This window comes from Oryctolagus cuniculus, chromosome 9, assembly GCF_964237555.1.
Source record: "Oryctolagus cuniculus chromosome 9, mOryCun1.1, whole genome shotgun sequence".
NCBI classification, from domain to species: domain Eukaryota; kingdom Metazoa; phylum Chordata; class Mammalia; order Lagomorpha; family Leporidae; genus Oryctolagus; species Oryctolagus cuniculus.
Genome location: NC_091440.1, coordinates 124,546,021 through 124,565,966, shown reverse-complemented (window position 1 = coordinate 124,565,966; position 19,946 = coordinate 124,546,021). Strand labels below are relative to the sequence as shown.

Here is a 19,946-nt window from a genome sequence, read left to right as displayed (position 1 = left end):
TCAAACAGCCCAACTCAGATTTCTCGCCCAGCCTCCAAACCCACAAATCCACCTGTCTACCAGACATCTCTTGGATGCACTCAACTTGTCCCAAACTGATACATCTTCTACCCTGAGGCTGTTTCTCTCAGAATGTCTCACCTTCTGGAGTTACACTGCAACCCACAAACCCAAGCCAGAAACTCGAGTCATTACTCACGCCTTTTGCTCCAGTTGGCCCTCAGTCCCTGCAGTCCTGCCTCTGTAAGTGGGTCTCTTCATCTGTGCAGTCGCACTCCTTACTATAGCAGGCTTCACATGCATGCCTTGTGTGGCCTCCACCAAACATGCTTTTCTGTGGGCAATGGTAAAGAGGGAAAGAGTCCAACATGCTGTTCATGGCATTCCGTCAGGGCCTGCTCACCTGGCTCAAGCCAGCGTTGGGCATAGGACCAAAGCCTGGCCAGACTGCATACCACTGCCTGCTAGACACAGGAACAGTCAACGTGAGCCACACTGATGCAGAGGCCCAGTCAACAGTCACAGTGGTGTACATTACTAAAAAACAGACAGGCTGCCTTTCCCGAGACTGCTAGTTAAGGATATGTGCTTGGAGCTTCCGGGCATCACTATGGGGACGGGACCTATCGGGCGGTAAGACCACCGCAGAGGAAAGCAGAGATGAGGGGTGGAAAGAGAGGAGTCAGAGAGACAGGCAGTGTCGAGGATATCAGGACACAACACAAGCAGAAGAAAGCTTTACTGGGTTAAGACCTCGAGATCTTGCGATTCTTTTTTTTTTTTTTTTTTTTTTTTTGGACAGGCAGAGTGGACAGTGAGAGAGAGACAGAAAGGTCTTCCTTTGCTGTTGGTTCACCCTCCAATGGCCTCCGTGGCCGGCGCACCACGCTGCCGATGGCAGGAGCCAGGTACTTATCCTGGTCTCCCATGGTGTGCAGGGCCCAAGCACTTGGGCCATCCTCCACTGCACTCCCTGGCCACAGCAGAGAGCTGGCCTGGAAGAGGGGGCAACCGGGACAGAATCCGGCGCCCCGACCAGGACTAGAACCCGGTGTGCCGGCGCCGCAAGGTGGAGGATTAGCCTAGTGAGCCACGATGCCGGCCCTTGCGATTCTTAGAGCAACAAGCACACCCTGATGAGCAGAGTGGAAAATGTGTACAGTACTGCAGCTCAACAAACCCCTCTGTCCCGTGGCTGGACAGCACGGGATTGCTTCCCTAACTGACGTTTCCACATCGGAAGTAGTAAAGGACACTTCCCAGGGGCTCATTTATTAAGTTAGAAAAGCCACAAACTGGTAATTATCATAAAATATAACTGAATTTCACTCTTCATTATTTACCAAAACATTTAAAAAATACCAGTACACAGCTAAGAACAAGTGAAGTGGCAAAGAGCTGAAAACTGTAAAAGGTATCCCTCAACTTAGGAAGGCAGGGGTGGTGACACACACACACACGACCCACGCTCAAATGCACCCGGAAAGCATGTGCTAGGCTGGACAGGCTTCCCAATTCAGCTCTGACCTGCACCACGTCTGGGAAGCTCCCCAAGCCAATGCTCTCTGTGTGAGCAGGGTCCTCCTTGACTTCCCCTGAAAAGCTTTTCTCGTAGAACACCCACAGCAGAGACGCCGATCTCTTCCAAGCGAGAAAGTCCCGGAGGCCTCTCATAGGCACCATGGACCTAGAAAAATTAATCTATGACTGAAAACAAAGCACTATTAATAAAGGAAAAGTGGCACCTAGTGGCCACTTTGCAGTTTTTCCTTGTGGCTTCTAAGTAATTGCAGAAGCCAGCACTGCTCTACCCATAACACTGTACATGCGAGTCTCCAGTTCTCAAACTCGGGTAGCAGGTACCCCTTAGCTGCAGGATCTGAGGCCGGACACCACGGTCTGCAAGCAGATACTGGCTGATTCATAACCTGTGGGGAGCAACTGAGACTAGACTAAGTCACTGGAAGTAGGACTAATTCTATGCATCTGCTCTCCCACAATATGGTGCTGGGGAAGAGCAAACAACTACGCAGCTGCCTCATCAGTTTGATAAGCTGCAGGAGCTGATCCTGTTCCTGATTGGAGGAGAGCAGCGTGCTCGGCGTGTGGGTAGCAGAGTTGGGATTGGTGGAAGAGGACTATAAAGGAGGAGAGAGACAACATGCACCAGGAACATCTGAGGGAACACCTGTGCAGCCCCCGAGAGAGCCAGCCGGCGGTGTGCCGCTCCTCCGCGGAAGCAGGGAATGTGGCAGGGGGTGCCGCCCTTCCACGGAGGTGGAAGGGTCGGCAGCCAACCCGGGAAGGACCAGCAGCAAACCCGGGGAGGGCCGAGCAGACAAAAGAACAGCGCAGGGTCCTGTGTCGTTCCTCCGCGAATGGGGGAGCGACAATAACCCATGCCCCAGATTCCACAGAGACTCCTCAAAGCCTGCGCTCACAAGTCTAGGCTTTCCTTTAACTCCATTATTTACCAACAGTCTGTATTCTGTACTTGCCTGCTTGTCTTTGTTTCTCAGTGGATTTCTGACGTTAGGGACAACAATAAAGTCTCAACGCACCGCTCAAGCTTAAGTGATTTCAGGTCATCATCATGGAATAAAAAACATACAATCACATTTTAAGTTGAGTGTTTTCAGAAAGGTTTTATATTTGGTACATGGATACAGCCTCATAATTATTTGTACCAAAATCAAAGAATCAAGAAATAATTATTCTTCAAAGACAGTATTTAGAGGTATCCTTATGATAACTAGCTTTGGTCTACTTCAGCAATATCCTCCATTGTGGTGGAATGAGGTGAAAAGGTCATCTCAAGATGGCCACTGAGGTGAAAAGGTCATGCCAAGGTGGCCGCTGACAACAGAAACTGCCTGGCAACAGGCCATGATTGGATGGCTTTGGAAACCACATGACAACAGAGGAAACCACATGACAACAGAGCCTGACTGATGGCAGGCCGTGATTGGTTTCAGAAACTGCCTGGCGACAAGAGCCTGACTGGCAACAGGCTGTGATTGGTTGGGGCATAGACCGCCCCTTGACTGGATTGGCTGGTCTTGGCTATATAAGCTGTTGTACTAACTCAAATAAACGAGTCTGCAGGCTGCTTGCCTCAGGCCTGCTTTCACCCGACTCCCGGGGTCTGTGTGGTGACTCCGCGCCTCTTGCCCCCACCACGCTCCTCCTCTCAGAAACCAATCCACTGCAACATTGTTGAGAAATCAACTGCAACACTCCTAATCTTAATAAAACATTCTAGAGCAACACTGTCCACGAGAAATATAATATGAGCACATGTGCAATTTTAAGGTTTCTAGCAGCTGCATTAAAAAAGTAAAAAGACACAAGTAAAATTCTCATGTTTTATTTATTTCAGAATATCCAAAATATCATAACGCTGCAATCAATATAAAATTGTTAATGTGTGACTTTAGATTCTTACGGAAGACTGGGTCTGAAATGGGATATGTAATGCACATTTGCAACACTTCTCATTTCAAGTGCTCAGTTCCACGTGGCCACAGCAACCACACCAGGTAGCACAGACATAGGGTCTACCCTGAAGCACACCCACAGACCAGAATCATAGAAACAGAGCAGGCGGAAGACTCAGAGAACACACCTCTTTTTGGAAATGAAAAAACTGAGGCACACAGAGTTTAAACAGCCTGCCTGAGGTCATCCAGCTAAGTTTCCAACTCTAAGCAGAGTTTCCGACTCTAGGCAGCCTTCCCAGTCTGCTCCATTATGGGAGCAGGAATTGTTGGGGTTTAAAAAATGAGACGGTTTTTAATGATACTTTTATGAAATACGTATATGCATTAGTTATCATCAAAATTCAAAGAAATTAATTTGTAGGAGAAAGAAGTAAAACCATCTAAGTAAAGGAAATACTGCTACTCCTAACAGCAATCAGTGTGAATAGAACGCATGTGGAAGAAAACACTAGGGAGAATGAAGTCATCACACAACACATCGGTGGGTGGGATTCTGGGTCGCAGAAAATACTAGAGTGGGCTAATAAAGGATCAAACTGTGCACAGAGCGCTCATGTGGCTCCCTGCCCAGTGGCCTACGGACTAACCCTTCGTCTTGCAGAGAAAAACCTGCAACTGTGCCAGGCGGAAATGCCGGCCTCTAGAAACTCGGCCTCTCAAGTCACTCCTCCTGCACACTGGCCTCCCCAGAGGCCAGCCAGCTACAGTGACCCATCCTGCTTGGAGGGTTTCTGTGGTTTGTTCTAAAGCTGCTCTCACATTCTCAAGGGTCAGACTAGAGATGGTGCTGACCCTCCAACATCACCTGGCCACTGTCAGCTCAAGAGGACAAGGTGCCAACCCTGCCTCACTCAGTCATGCAAACTTCTTCTGGAGGAAGCATGCACTTTGGTACTGTCTGTTGGTATGTTTCTCACGAACACGTCTGATGCAGGTTCTGACCTATCAGCCACAGCCTAAACACATAACATGGAGGGTAAAATCACATGTTGTCTGATGAGGGACTCCGGAAGGAACCCAGCAGAAGGGACAGCACCTGCAGAGGAAAATGAGCCAAAACCCCACAGGACTGAACTCCACACCGGAGCCTGTGGGCATCCCATGAGTTTTTTATCCTCTTTCATTTCTGAGGCACAAAAGAAAATCTATGAGAACACACTTGGTAAACTGTCAAGAGCTATTAGAACATAAGGTATTATGACAGTATGATCCTCAAGAAGACAAACAGTATTTAAAACAGTCTTAATTCTTACACTTGATATGAGCCATCGCTGGACTAATTCCTATTTTAGGAAATGTTCTCTCCAGGAACGCACATTTAATCTAGTGGTTAGGATGCCCACACCCCAAATCAGACTACCGGAGTTCAATCGTCAGCTCTGGCTCCTGATTCCAGCTTCCTGCCAATGCAGACCCTGGGAGGCAGCAGACAATGATGCAAGTAATTTGGTTCCTATCACCCATGTAGGAGAACTGGATTGGATTACCAGCCCCTGGCTTTAGCCTGGCCCAGTCCTGGCCACTATGGGCATTTGGGGAGTGAGCCAATGCAAAGTAGCTCTTCTCTGACTCTCAGATAAAAAAAAATTAAAGCAATTGTTAATTATAACAGGAAAATTGATTTTTAAATGATTTCTCATTGCCTCATGATTTAAAAATTGTAGTTACTATATATTTCATTGCTTTTAGTTACAATGACAATTTTAACTGCCTAACAAGCTACATGGCCATGACAGGTTCCTGGGTCAGTTAATCAGTTAACCAGTGAGGCCAGTGCTTCAGCAAGTGCATACCAAGAAACTGATTATACATTAAACATGGAAAATGACACGAATCTGACAGCTAGAAACTGGTATACACACTTTAAACATGGAAAATGACATGAATCCAACGTGTGACTCCACACAAGATAGCCAACCCACCTGGGCCCACTTTGTTCCCTAGGACCAAACAATGGCTAAGCAGGTTTTCAACACTGAAAACCTGTTGTGTCTGTGATCAAAACCTTGAGTGGTGAAAAATCAATCTTTATGCAAAGCTTCATCACCAAGCACTAGAGACTATCTCACTTAAAAATATCTGGCAGTGCTCCACTGAGCACAAATACACTGGCTTTGCACTTGTTAACTGCAAAAATGGAAGAGGATTCACGGCGCTAATGGCTGCAAAATGCACTTTCTCTTTAAATCGCCCAGTGCTCGCTGCTTTCTTAAACCGTGTAAGCCCTGTCCTCAATCAAGAAAATGCCAAAGGGAGATGCTGCCAGCTGCACAAGCCAACTACTAGAACTCTATTATCAATGAATCTCAGACACAAGGAAAATGACAACAAATCACTCCAAAACAAAAACCACACCAAAAACATCAAAATGAAGCCAAAACACTATGTATGTAGTATCTTGGTTAGAAATACTTCAGCAAAAATATGGCAACTAGCGGGTTTTAGGTCATTCCACTAGGTAAAGGGGGTCTTGATAAATTGTGATGACCCTCTGTGGAAGAAAAATCCTATTCTCCACACCTCTCTGAGCATAAGATGCCAATCTTTCAAGTTAGTAGCCCATTAATAAGAGATAAAAATGGTATCAGTACAGTACTGAAGAACAGACAGTGCTTTGTAAATGAAATGCTTTGAAACATTTCTCATTTGGGGGGGTAAAAACCAGATGCTAGAGTGTCCACTGGATGTCACTGAAGTCCCCAGAGTCCCCCAGGCCCCCTTCTGCTTCTAAGTAATTCATGAACGCAGCCACAGTCGTGTCATCATTGTCATACAGAGAATCGAAGTCCAACTGGGCACCATCACCTATTGAATTAAAACACAGCACATAAGAAAGGTGATAAATAAAGTCACATGTTCCACATATTTAGAGGTTAAGGAATGACTGTCATAAAAAACAGCAAAGTAAGGCTAGAGTTTCAAACAATAGAGTTTTTTTTTTTTTAAAGACTTATTGATTTATTTGAAAGGCAGAGTAACTGAGAGGCAGAGGCAGAGAGAAAGAGAGAGAGAGAGAGAGAGGTCCTCCATCCGCTGGTTCACTCCCTTGATGGCTGCAATGGCAGGGGCTGGGCCAATCTGAAGCCAGGAGCCAGGAACTTCTTCAGGGTCTCCCATGTAGATGCAGGGGCCCAAGGAGTTGGGCCATCTTCTACTGCTTTCCCAGGCCAGGAAGCTGGATCAGAAGTGGAGAAGCTGGGACCTGAACTGGTACCCATACAGGATGCCAGCACTGTAGGTGGCAGCTTTACGCATTACGCCACAATGCCAGCTTCAAATCAACAGAGTTTTAAAGGCTAAGTCTATGTCTTAAACTGCAGGAGTCTGACAGATTTTTAAGTGGGTAATCAATTTTTACAAGCTGCTGTCAGATAAACTGCATTTGTTTCATCTGATGCACATAAGTGAGTTAGCATAGGAGTTTTCTAATTGAAAATGACACTGATAAAGGCTACTGATACCTAGACAGCAGGAAGCTAGCGTTTCGGGTGTGTGTGTGTGTGTGTGTGTGCAGTCTGGAAGGAGAAATTTCATTTTAAAAGGCCCCATAAAAAAGTTATATTAAAATTTTAAAGTTAAACATTTAAAATCTTCTTATGTGACAGGCATAACCAGATTTCTGGTTGAAGAATGAAATAAGGAGGAAGCATGGAAACCAGCTTTAGGTCAAAAACAGGAAGAGACTCTGAAACGTTACAAGGATTAAAATGCAGATAAAGATGAACTAGGGAGCAGGTGCTTTGCACAGTGGGTAAGATGCCATACTGGAGGGTCTGGGTTCAAGCTCCAGCTCCGTTCCTGATTCCAGCTTCCTGCTAAGAGGTACACCTGGCAGGCAGCAGGTAATGAAATATGTGCTTGAGTCCCTGCCTGCCATTCCTGTGGGAGACTTGGATTGAGTTCTGGGTTCTTGGCTTTGGCCCAGCCTAGCCCTAGCTACTGTGGGCATTTAGGGTGTGAACTAGTGGATGGCAGATCTCTCTCTCTCTGACTTTCAAATCAAAGAAAAAGATTAACTTCTATGTAGCTTTCTAATTGCAGCAGAATTTGAGATGATCAATGTGCGGTTCACCCCCCAAATGGTCACTAAGGCTGGCACGCTGTGCCAATCCGAAGCCAGGAGCCAGGTGATTCCTCCTGGTCTCCCATGGGGTGCAGGGCCCAAGGACTTGGGCCATCCTCCACTGCACTCCTGGGCCACAGCAGAGCTGGCCTGAAAGAGGAGCAACTGGGACTGAATCCAGTGCCCCAACTGGGACTAGAACCTGGGGTGCCGGCGCCGCAAGGCGGAAGATTAGCCTAATGAGCCGCGGCGCCGGCAGAGATAACATTCTTAATTTTCATTACAGACAAAGGCTTGATGCTCTACTAAATAAAGAGTTTAACAACAACAAAAACCTTAGTGCAGTGGGAATACAGGCAAAGGCCACAAATAATCATCCAATGAAAAGATGACCAGAGAGCAGGATCGGAAGTGGGACTCGAACCAGCGCCCATATGTGATGATGGCACTGCAGGCGGTGGCTTTACCTGCTATGCCACAGAGCCGGCCCCTAGTGTATCATTTTAAACCACTGGTATGCCAAAGATATGCAAAGCCTAACAAAACTATATTTGTGGGGCGAGTGCTGTGGTGTAGAGGGTAAAGCTGTCTCCCGCAATGCTGGGATCCCACATGGGCGCCAGTTTGAGACTCAGCTGCTCCACTTCCAATCCAGCTCTCTGTTGTGACCCGGGAGAGCAGTGGAAGATGGCCCAAGTCCTTGGGGCCCTGCACCCTTGTGGAAGACCTGAATGAAGCTTCAGGGTCCTGTCCTTAGTTCAGCTTAGCTCTGGCCATTGTGGCCATTTGGGTAGTGAACCAGTGGATAGAAGACTCTTCTCTCTCTCTCTCTCTGCTTCTCTCTCTCTCCCTCTTCCTCCCCCCATCTCCCTCTCTCCCCTGCCTCCCAAATGGTCTCCCATTTGGGTGGCAGAAACTAAACTACTTTAGCCATCACCTGCCACCTCCCAGGGTCTGCATCAGCAGGAAGGAGAAGTTGGGAGAGGGGCCAGGGAATGAACCCAGACACTCCCATGTGGCATGTGGGCACCTTCACCTGCAGGCCAAATGCCCAACCTGTTAAGTTTATTTTGGTGCAAAACTTTTGAAATCCATACATAGTTTCATCTTTTTTTTTTTTTTTTTTTTTTTTTTGACAGACAGAGTTAGACAGAGAGAGAGACAGAGAGAAAGGTCTTCCTTCCATTGGTTCATCCCCCAAATGGCTGCCATGGCCAGTGTGCCACGCTGATCTGAAGCCAGGAGCCAGGTGCTTCCTCCTAGTCTCCCATGCAGGTGCAGGGCCCAAGGACATGGGCCATCCTCCACTGCCTTTCCAGGCCACATCAGAGAGCTGAACTGGAAGAGGAGCAACCAGGACAGAATCCGGTGCCCCAACCAGGACTAGAACCCCAGGGTGCCGGCGCCGCAGGCAGAGGATTAGCCTAGTGAGCTGCAGCACCGGCCACATAGTTTCATCTTAATACAAATTTTCCAGGAACTCTGTTGTGTGAAGACCCCTTGTATGCATGGTTCTCAAAATCTCTGCATCAAAATAAATTTATCTTTTAATTCCATTTTCCATCAAATTTTTGAAGTACTCTTGGACATTTTAAAATCAAAGTGTATGATTACTGTACGCAGATTTTTGAGTGGGAAAAACTTAGTTTCAAAACTGTTTGCTTCTCTAGAAATCTCCTGGGCTTGAAAATACAGAGATTAAGCACTTTGTGAAAAACTGAAGCAGCTGGCAGGTGCCAAAGGAAACTCACTGAGCAGTGGCTCCTGACTGTGGACAGCAGCCATGTGCCGGTGGTGCCTGGCAGCCTGGAGCCCACTTCCTCCAGGACTCAGCGGACAGAACTCCTTCTCTGACACCTGAGAAGACAGAACAGTAAACAGGTTTCTTCTTGAGTGGGATGAGACCTCTTAGCAGTGAAGGGACGAGGGCCTGCTCCCGGCGCCACCACTCCTGTCAGACGGCACTTACTGAGTGCCACGTGACCAGGACTCCAGGTGTCACTTCACCTCACTCATCCAATGCTGTGAGGGAGCTGCACCACAGTCACAGCCGGGCTCCAAAGACAGCCTGCTGGCCTGACTCCGAAGCTCACATTTTTTTTTAAATGTATTTGTTTGAAAGACAGAGAGACAGAAAAACACACAAAGAGATAACTTCCATCCACTTACTCACTCCCCAAAATGCTCGTAACAGCTGGGGCTGGATCAGGTCAAAGCCAGGAGCCAGGAACTCAACTCTGGGTTTCAAGGGCTAGAGTCATTACCTGCAGGATTGGAAGTGGAGGAGCTGGGACTCGAACCCAGGCACTCTGATATGAGATATGAGCGTCCCAAGTGGTTTCTTAATTCCTATGCCAGCTTCCTCAGTGCTCACATTCCTAATAACTACAACTGAAGACACGCACTAACTCTGTCTTTCAAATACATAAGCAGGCCTTAAAAATCCCTCCATTATAAAAACACATACATAAGGAAAAGTTTTGGATTAAGAAGGCAAAGTTCATGTCCATAAATGTTTGATCGAAGATCTTTCAGTTTTTTAAACGATAACAAAGCTATACCTCATATGAAACTACTTATGGAAAATAGTGTTTAGGAATTCGAATATTTTAGCGAAGTAGCTAAAAGCAGATGTGCTGTTACCAAACTGTTCTTATACTTCTACAGAGCTATACAGCAGACAATCATTTAATACTTAATGTTGCTCATCAAAATAAGAAACCATTTACCCACATCGCCTTATTAAGTTGACATACTTTATCTATAGAATGCCTATAGTAGTATAATGTACACCACTATTTATAACAATGAATTAAATCTGTTTTTCACATATTGCCCTGTACAATCCGGAACACAACAAACATTGACTAAAAGTATGAATAAGTAACAAACAAGAAGACTTACATTGTTGTGTAAAAATATGATATTTCTAATTTCAAATTCCTGTTTGACCCTGGTCAGATGTAACTTCTCTTTTCTCCTGTATTCTCACACCCCTTAGTTTACTAGTTTTTTTTCTGTGCTGTATTAGAATTATGTTGTATTTTAGTCTTCCAGAGCACTAGGTTTTTATATACATAATAATGCATTTATAATAGCTAATATTTATTCCACTGAATTAAATAGTATATAGTACTTATCCTGTGGCTTACATTATTTAAGCATTTTTTTTTCAAAACACAAGGAGTACATCTAATACATTGAGTAGGAACCTATTAAACTAACAACAATAGCAATAGCTACCATTTATTTTAAAAGTACTGTTTTAAGAGTTTTTTGTTTTGGGGGCTGGTGCTGTGATTTAGTGGGTTAACCCACTACCTGTTACACTGGCATCCCATATGGGTGCTGGTTTAAGTTCCGGCTATTCTACTTCTCTTTTTTTTTTTTTTTTTTTTTTTTTTTTTGACAGGCAGAGTTAGACAGTGAGAGAGACAGAGAGAGAGGTCTTCCTTTTCCGTTGGTTCACCCCCCAATGGCCGCTGCGGCCAGCACACCACCCTGATCTGAAGCCAGGAGCCAGGTGCTTCCTCCTGCTTTCCCATTTGGGTGCAGGGCCCAAGCACTTGGGCCATCCTCCACTGCCTTCCCCGGGCCACAGCAGAGAGCTGGACTGGAAGAGGAGCAACCGGGACAGAATCCAGCACCCCGACCGGGACTAGAACCTGGAGTGCTGGCGCCGCAGGCAGAGGATTAGCCTATTGAGCCGCGGCACCGGGCAACAGCTATTCCTACTTCTATTGCAGCCTCTGCTAATGACTTGGGAAGATGGTCCAGCTCCTTAGACCCCTGTACCCATGTAGGAGACCCAGATGAAGCTCCTGGCTTTGGCCTGGCCCAGCCCTGATCATTGTTGTGTTGGGGAGTGAACCAACAGATGCAAGATACTTCTCTCTCCCTCCCTCCCTGCCTCTGCCTCTGCCTCTCCTTCTCTGTAACTCTTTCAAATAAATAAATAAACCAGTTTTAAAAAAAGGTTTGGCCAGCGCCGCAGCTCACTAGGCTAATCCTCTGCCTGTGGTGCCAGTACCCTGGGTTCTAGTCCCAGTTGGGGCACTGGATTCTGTCCTGGTTCTCCTCTTCCAGTCTAGTTCTCCGCTGTGGCCTGGGAAGGCAGTGGAGGATGGCCCAAGTGCTTCGGCCCTGCACCCGCATGGGAGACCAGGAAGAAGTACCTGGCTCCTGTCTTTGGATCGGCATAGCGTGCCGGCCGTATGTCATCTGGGGGGGTGAACCATCGGAAGGAAGATCCTTCTCTCTGTCTCTCTCTCCCACTGTCTAACTCTGCCTGTCAAAAAAAAAAAAAAAAGGTTTTTGGGGGTCAGTGCTGTGGCATAGCAGGTAAAGCTGGCTTTCCACTTCTGGTCCAGCTCTCTGCTATGGCTTGGAAAGCAGCATAAGTTGGCCCAAGTCCTTGGGCCCTCACAACTGCGTGGGAGACTAAAGAGGCTCCTGGCTTCAGACTGGCACATCTCTGGCCATTGTAGCCATCTGGGGAATGAATGGAAGACTTCTCTCTCTGCCTCTGCCTCTCTCTAACTCTGGCTTTCAACTAAATAAATAAATGTTTTTAAAAAAAAGTTTTTGTTTCTGCATTAAATCATTTAACACTCACGCTCCTCCCGTAATCCATGATACTTATCCCCGCTGCACAGACAAGGCAGTTGAGGCACGGAGTGCTAAGTGACAAGCCCAAGGCTGCACAGCAGCAAGCGTAACAGCCACAAGTTGGACAGCGACAGGACGCTTCCAGCAACTTTACTCCTAACCCCAGTCCACACTGCCTCTTAAAAACCACTGGGGAGGGCGGGTCTCTGGTACAGTGGTTAAGATGCTGCCTGGGATGGCCCATCCCTATCAGAGTGCTGGTACCACTTCCGACTCCAGCTTCCTGCTACTTTGCACAAGTACTTGGTCCCTGCCACCCCCGGGAGACCTGGATGGAGTTCCTGCCTTCCGGCTTCAATCTGCCCCAGCCTTTGCACGAGTGAACCAGTGAATGGTAGATCTCTCTCTCTCTCTCTCTCTCTCTCTCTCTCTCTCTGCCCCCTCCCTCCCTTTCTTCCTCCTTCTCTCTTTCACGTAACTAAACAAATAAATAAAACATTGTGTGGTCAGAAAAAGTTTGTCTATATTTTTTTTATGGGAGGGCTCCTCGAAAGAGATAATCAACAAGGAACGAATTTCACTGCCATCTCTCTCACGACGGTATCGTCCGCAAGTGTACTTACATCCCCACAGTGCACAGCATGTCTCTCTCTCATTGCATCTGCTGGGCTTGAGTCATCAAGGGAGGAAGCAGACTGCAACCTTCGAAAAGGGATGCACAAAACATTTGTTCTGTTCACTCATTTGCAGAAAGCAATTTTCTCCCAAGTACATTACAACCTACTGCGAGGACCTGGAGGCTGCAGATGCTAACGGTTTCCCCCATTAGTCTAACCTGCTGGGTGTCATACGTATTGCTGGCTATGGAGTGCTGAAGTGGAAAAAGGAAGCTCTGAACTCAACCTTCTCATGTAAATCAGGGTATCTGTCAAAAAGAGCACCTCGCAAAAGAAGTGAACACACAACACACTCACGTCACTGACCAGCTCCTCATCAACATACTAAACGACAGACTGAGTAAAGAAGGATTTACTAACATTCTCAAACATAAATAAGTGGGAAAAGCGGGCGCTGGTGCTGCGGCAGAGCGGGTAAAGCTGCCGCCTGCAGCACCACCATCCACTTCTGATCCGGCTCCCTGCAAATGTGCCTGGGAGAGCAGCAGAGGGTGGCCCAGATCCTGGGGCCCGTGCACCCACGTGGGAGACCTGGAGGAAGCTCCTGGCTCCTGGCTTTGGATCCGCCCAGCCTCTGCCTCTACCTCTCTGTAACTTTGCTTCTCAAATCAATAAATCTTTAAAAAAATACAGTTTAAAAAGTGAGTGGTTTTAATTATAAGAGGTCACACCCAGAAATAAAACTGAGAGAACCCACTGCCAAGAAGAGAAAGCTTAAACGTAACTTGGCATGTCTCAGTACAGCCACGAAGGGAGTGGACAAGACACCACAAAGGAAGCAAGTGCAATGGAAGATTGCCGTGGCCTAGGCAGGAACACGCAGACACGAAAGGGCTGCAGGCCTGTCCTGGGATCTTCCCCAGGACAGCCCACATGAACAGAGAAGCTGGCTTTTCATTCCAGTGTTTATGCTCACTCTAGCTTTGTTAAGGCATAACAAATAAAAATTGTACATATTTCTGGTTTTTATAGTATGTGAAATCATTAAATTCAGCTAATTAGCTTACCCACCTCACCTACTTATCATTGTGTGTGTATGTGTGTGCGTGTAGTGAGAACATTGAACTTCTACTTGCTCAGCAAGCTCAAACAGCAGGGTGTTCTCACTATCTGCAGCCACCAGGCTGACCAGTGGATGTCCAGGACTCACTCGCCCCTGCCTAAGGGAATCTCCGCACTTCCCTGCCTACTCCCTGCTGCTGTGAGTGCAACACTGTTACGTTCCACACACAGGTGAGAGCATGCAGTGCCTGTCTTTCTATGCCTGGCTTATTTCACTCAGTGCAATGCCCACCCGGTTCATCTATGTTGTTGCAAAAGCAAAATCCTATTCTTTTTTTATGGCCGAATAACGTGCATTGTGTGTGTGTATGTGTGTTGTGTATCACATTTTATTTATTCATTCACCTGTCGACAAGGCGGTTCACAAGCTACACACATCAGTTACAAAAGACAAACACATGTGATTCCATCCCCATGAAGTGCTTGGAGCAGAGTGATTAAAACAGAAAACAATGCTGGTGGCCAGGGACAGGGAATGGGCGATAGGGACAGTTTCAGTTTTTCAACATGAAGAATGTGCTGGAGACGCATGGTGATGACGGCTGAACAACAGTGTAAATGTCCTCAAAGCTACTGAAGTGTACATGGAATAATGGTTATATGGCCAATTCTACCACATACACTGTTATAATGATTAAAAATGTAAAATGCAGGGCTGGTACTGTGGTGTAGCAGGCTACGCTGCCACCTGTAATGCTGGCATCCAAGATGGTTGTCGTTTGAGTCCTGGCTGTTCCAATTCCCATCCAGCTCCCTGCTAATGTGCCTGGGAAAGCAGCAGGACACGACCCAAGTCCTTGGTCCCCTGCACCCACATGGGAAACCCAGATGAAGCTCCTGCCTTTGGCCTGGCCCAGCCCTGGCCGTTATGGCCATTCAGGAAGTGAACCCGTAGAAGGACAAGCTCTCTCTAACTCCGACTTAGAAATAAATAAATAAAGCTTAAAAAAAAAAAAAAAAAAAGCAGATGCACTTCCAGATACATGGATGATATTTTTTCACTGTCTAGGTCAATGAGCTATACAATCTTAACACTGGAGTGACACTTGGATCCTATTATGATTAGATTTCCTATAGGATTAGATTTCAAAACCGTACAAGCCACACATCTTGTAAAGAAATTTAGCATCAAAGCACATGATGGTTCACATATACATGTCTGGATGTTTTATAATACTTGGAAGTACTTAAAGTACATAGTGCACAGTAAATATCCAATAAATATTTGCCCAGTAAAATAAATTAGGCAGACAGAATGTATATGACAAATAGCTTATCAGTGACTGTTTTTCAACTTAAAACTTTTAAAAAGTTAAACATTAAAAACTCAAACTACACAAAAAATTAGAAAGGCAAGGCCATTACGACACTGCTTGGGATGCCCACATCCCACAGTGGAAGTGCCTGGGTTTGAGTCCTGACTCTGCTTCCACTCCCAGCTTCCGCTACTGTACACCCTGGGAGGCAGCAGGTGGCGGCTCAAGTACTTGGTCTGTGCCCCCATGTGGGAGACCCAGACTGAGTTCCTGGCTCCTTGCTTTGACTTGGATCAGCCATGGCTGTTGTAGGCATGTGGAGAGCGAATCAGCAGATACAAACTGTCTCTGTCTCTCCACCTTTCAAACACAATAATAAAATGAAAAAGAAAAGATAAAGCAAAAGTTATCTACTCTGCTACATTTCGTGTCCCCTAATATTTAGTAGCAAATATGAAAGTTAAGTGGACTGCTCAAACTTTGTTTTGTTACATCTTAGCCTGAGGAGTCACAGATCCCTTCTTCTTAATTCCCAAATCCAAAACACCATGAAAGGTAAGAATTTATCCTTAACTCACTTGGCAGCAAAATTTGAGTTACTCTGAACTCAGCAAAACTTCACCACTGTATGAGGCTATTTTTTTAGTCAGACTTTATCCTATTTACTATAAAAATCTGCATCCTTCACTTTGGAAACATTTTTAAGTTCTATTATAGAAATTTTCAAGCAGATATGAAAGTAGAGTATAATGAAATCCCATATACCCATTAAGTAGTTTCAACATCCATGAACTCTTTCCCAGTTCTGTTTAAGGTATATCCCTCCCCAAACTCAACTTGTCTCTTACCTCTACTGGATTATTTTAAAGCATATCTGTGACATTTTACCACTTAATTAATAAACACCTCTCAATAAAGAAACACTGGTGCAATTTTATGAGTCACTGCCATGATGCACCTGTTCTCGGGAGGTGTTAAAAAAACTGACCTCCGGGGGCCTGTGTTGTGGCATAGAAGAGGTTAAGCTGCTGCCTGCTATGCCAGCATCCCATATGGGCACTGGTTTGAGTCCCAACTGCTCCACTTCAATCCAGCTCCCTGTAAATGCCCTGGTAAAGCAGCAGAAGATGATGGCCCAAGTTCTTGGGCCCTGCACCCATGTGGGAGACCTTGAGGAAGCTCCTGGCTCCTGGCTTTGACCTGGTCTAGCCCTGACCATTACACCCATTTGGGAAGTGAACCAGCAGATGGGATGGAAGATCTCTCTCTCACTCTCTGTCTCTCCCTCTTTAACTCTGCCTGTCAAATAAATAAATAAAAATCTTTTTTTAAAAAAATAAATGTTTTTAAAAAGATATTTTTATTTATTTATTTGACAGGTAGAGTTACAGACAGTGAGAGAGAGGGACAAATAGAAAGGTCTTCCTTCCACTGGTTCACTCTTCAAATGGCCAAAACGGCTGGAGCTACACCGATCCGAAGCCAGGAGCCAGGTGCTTCTTCCTGGTCTCCTATGTGGGTGCAGGACCCAAGCACTTGGGCCATCCTCCACTGTCTTCCGGGGCCACAGCACAGAGCTGGAATGGAAGAAGAGCAACCGGGACAGAACTGATGCCCCTATAGGGACTAGAACCCGGGGTGCCGGCACCGCAGTTGGAGGAATAGCCAAGTAAGCTGTGGCACCGGCCTCAGCATATGTATTTTTTTTTTTTTTTTTTGACAGGCAGAGTGGACAGTGAGAGAGAGAGAGAGAGAGAGAAAGGTCTTCCTTTGCCGTTGGTTCACCCTCCAATGGCTGCCGCGGCCGGCATGCTGCGGCCGGCGCACCGCGCTGATCCGATGGCAGGATCCAGGAGCCAGGTGCTTTTCCTGGTCTCCCATGGGATGCAGGGCCCAAGCACCTGGGCCATCCTCCACTGCACTCCCTGGCCACAGCAGAGAGCTGGCCTGGAAGAGGGGCAACCGGGACAGAATCCAGCGCCCCGACCGGGACTAGAACCCAGTGTGCCGGCGCCGCTAGGCGGAGGATTAGCCTAGTGAGCCGCGGCGCCAGCCAGCATATGTATTTTTAAATATTAATGAAGAAAGCTTTTAGACTCTTGGTCATTTGTATTTTTTCCTGTTCATGTCAACTATCTAACTTTTTAAAATACTAAGTTAAAAATTTTTGTTTTTTAAAGATTTATTTTATTTATTTGAAAGGCAGAGTTACAGAGAGGGAGAAGAGGGAGAGGGAGAAAGAGAAATCTTCCAGCCACTGGTTCATTCCCTAAATGGCTGCAATGGCTAGGGCTGGGCCAGGCCAAAGCCAGGAGCCTGGGACTCCACCCAGGTCTCCCATTTGAGTGGCAGGGGCCCATGCACTTGGGCCATCTTCTGTTGCCTTCCCAGGTGCATTAGCAGGGAGCTAGATGGGAGGAAGAGCAGCTGGGACTCTAAGCAGCACTTACATGGGATGCCAGCATCACAGGGATTGGCTTAACCAGATCTACCATAATGCTGGCCCCTAAAAATTATTTATACTATTCTTTACACTATACATTTACACTTTACCCTATTCATTATGCTATAAAACTATACATTTACACTTCTCATTATGCTATAGAGTTATTTCATCATATAAAACACAAACTTTTACACAGTTTGTAAATTATTTTTAACTTTATTGTAATGGTATCATTATGACTAAGTTTTGAATTTTTACGTACTTAAGCTCTTACACTTTTTTCTGAATTAATTCTGGTTCAGTGGGATGTTTAAGAGGGACTTTACAAACTGAGATGATAAAAAAATCCGTATGAGTTCTTGAAATATTTTTACAGTTTTACTTTGAAGTCTGGTTTATCTGGAACTAATTTTAGTATAAAGAATAAAGCTGGGCATGACAGCTTTATTTTTTTCAAATGGTTATATAGTTATTACAGGGTCCTTTGCTATTAAACTCATTTCCATTTAACTGATTCAAAATGACATTTTTCCCATGGTGTAAATTTTCATACACACCGGTATCTACTTTGAAATCTAGTTTTTTACACTGATCCGTTTGTGGGTTACACCAAAATGTTTTAGTGATGCATCTTTATAACAACTTTTCATATTTGGCAGGTTTAGTCTCACTCTATACTTTTATTTTTCAGACATTTTCTGGATACTTTATTATGCTTAGTATCCTTTGTCAGATTCCAAAACACAAGTGCATAGTGCTATTTTGATTGGATTCATACTGAATTCACAGATTAGTTTAAGGAACTCTGAAATCTTTACAACACTAAGTCTTTACCACTGAAATAGAGCTTATTTCAATGAAGTTTTTCAAGTCATTTTTATGCCCAAGGGTAGATTTTAAAGCTTATTCTAAAAACAAAAGTCTGGACAACTCTCAGACAATTTATCTATATCTTTAACATTCCCCTTTTCTGTTGCTGTGGTGACGATGCTCCCCGCTCTGTTCTATCAGGTACCTGGTTATCATCTGCATGTAGGAAAACCACTAATTCCGCACAATGGTTTTGTAAATAGGGTAACATTTTGCCTGTGAAAATATCTGCAATGACGCATTACCTGTGCACACCCAGATCTTCATTTGCAGTATCTGTCCCAATGCTACAAGCACCAGGGACTGTTCCTGGAGACCTTCCAGGCACACCAACACCAGACTGTCGGCAGGATTCTAAGGAGGAACAAAAGGAAAAACCCAAATGAGGGCTTAAAATATAGGGAGATAATTTTGATTAATAACCTTTTTCCAATTCAAATAATTTCCTGGTTCTCTCTTTCAAAGAAATAAATAGGGGTGGCTGTGCAATGAAGTGGGTTAAGCCACAGCTTGGGATGCCCGTGTCCCACATCAGAATGACTGGTTCAAGGCTGTGCTTCTGATACAGTTTCCTGCTGATGAGCCTGGGAGGCAGCTGACGACGGCTCATGTACTTGAGTTCCTGAACCCTTGTGGGAGAGCACCCTGAACTGCTGCCTTCTGGCTTTGGCCTGGCCTAGCCCTGGATGTTGACAGGAATCTAGAAAGTGAACCAGTAGATGAAAGATCTCTCTTTCTCTCCCTGACGCCTTTCCCTCTCTGTCATTCTACTTTTCAAATAAACAAATAAATTTTAAAAATAGGAAGATCAGAGGCATCATAAAGTGCTAGAGAACATTTATCCTTGCATTAGGAACATACACAGGATGCTGATGAAGTCATGTGAATTAAATGTGCACAAAGTCAGAGGCAGCACAGTTACCACCTGAGTGCACTTCCTTCCCACTTTAATCCCCACACCAGAGTCAGGGCAATGCGACATTTTGCTTCAATTTTTATTTAAATACATAAATTTAAAGTATTTAATAAATAATAAATTTAGATCGTTTTTAAATAAAAAATAAATTATTTATTTTCATTTTGTTTGAATGGCAGTGAGACAGAGAGAAAGATATCTTCCATTTGCTGGTTCATTCTTTTTTTTTTTTTAAGATCTACTTATTTATTTGAAAGTCAGAGTTACACACAGAGAGGAAAGGCAGAGAGACAGAGAGATCTTCCATTCGCTGGTTCACTTCCCAGTTAGCTGCAATGGCTGGAGCTGTGACAATCTGAAGCCAGGAGCCAGGAGCTTCTTCCTGGTCTTTCATGCAGGTGCAGGGGCCCAAGGACTTGGGCCATCTTCTATTGCTTTCCCAGGCCATGGCAGAGAGCTGGATAGGAAGTAGAGCAGCCAGGTCTTGAAATGGGGCCCATATGGGATGCTGGCACTGCATACAGCCACTTTACCCGCTATGCCACAGT

The 19,946-nt window shown here is 45.5% G+C and overlaps 1 protein-coding gene across 17 annotated transcripts in view; it reads right to left on the bottom strand.

Annotated features, from left to right (window-relative positions):
• Positions 1-3,351: 3,351 nt before the first annotated feature.
• BMAL2 (basic helix-loop-helix ARNT like 2) overlaps positions 3,352-19,946 on the bottom strand; it is a 70,009-nt gene continuing 53,414 nt past the window's right edge. For 11 of the 17 annotated variants that reach the window (XM_070049547.1, XM_070049542.1, XM_051850886.2 and 8 more), the window contains 4 exons: positions 18,728-18,836; positions 12,795-12,873; positions 9,315-9,420; positions 3,352-6,305 (listed from right to left, as the gene is read on the bottom strand). In XM_070049547.1, coding sequence (XP_069905648.1) covers positions 6,169-6,305; positions 9,315-9,420; positions 12,795-12,873; positions 18,728-18,836 — 431 coding nt within the window. In that variant the 3' untranslated portion in view covers positions 3,352-6,168. Of the gene's footprint in view, positions 6,306-6,407; positions 6,676-9,314; positions 9,421-12,794; positions 12,874-18,727; positions 18,837-19,946 lie in introns of those variants that run through there. The other 6 variants (XR_011379036.1, XM_070049548.1, XM_070049541.1 and 3 more) reach the window with 5 other exon arrangements.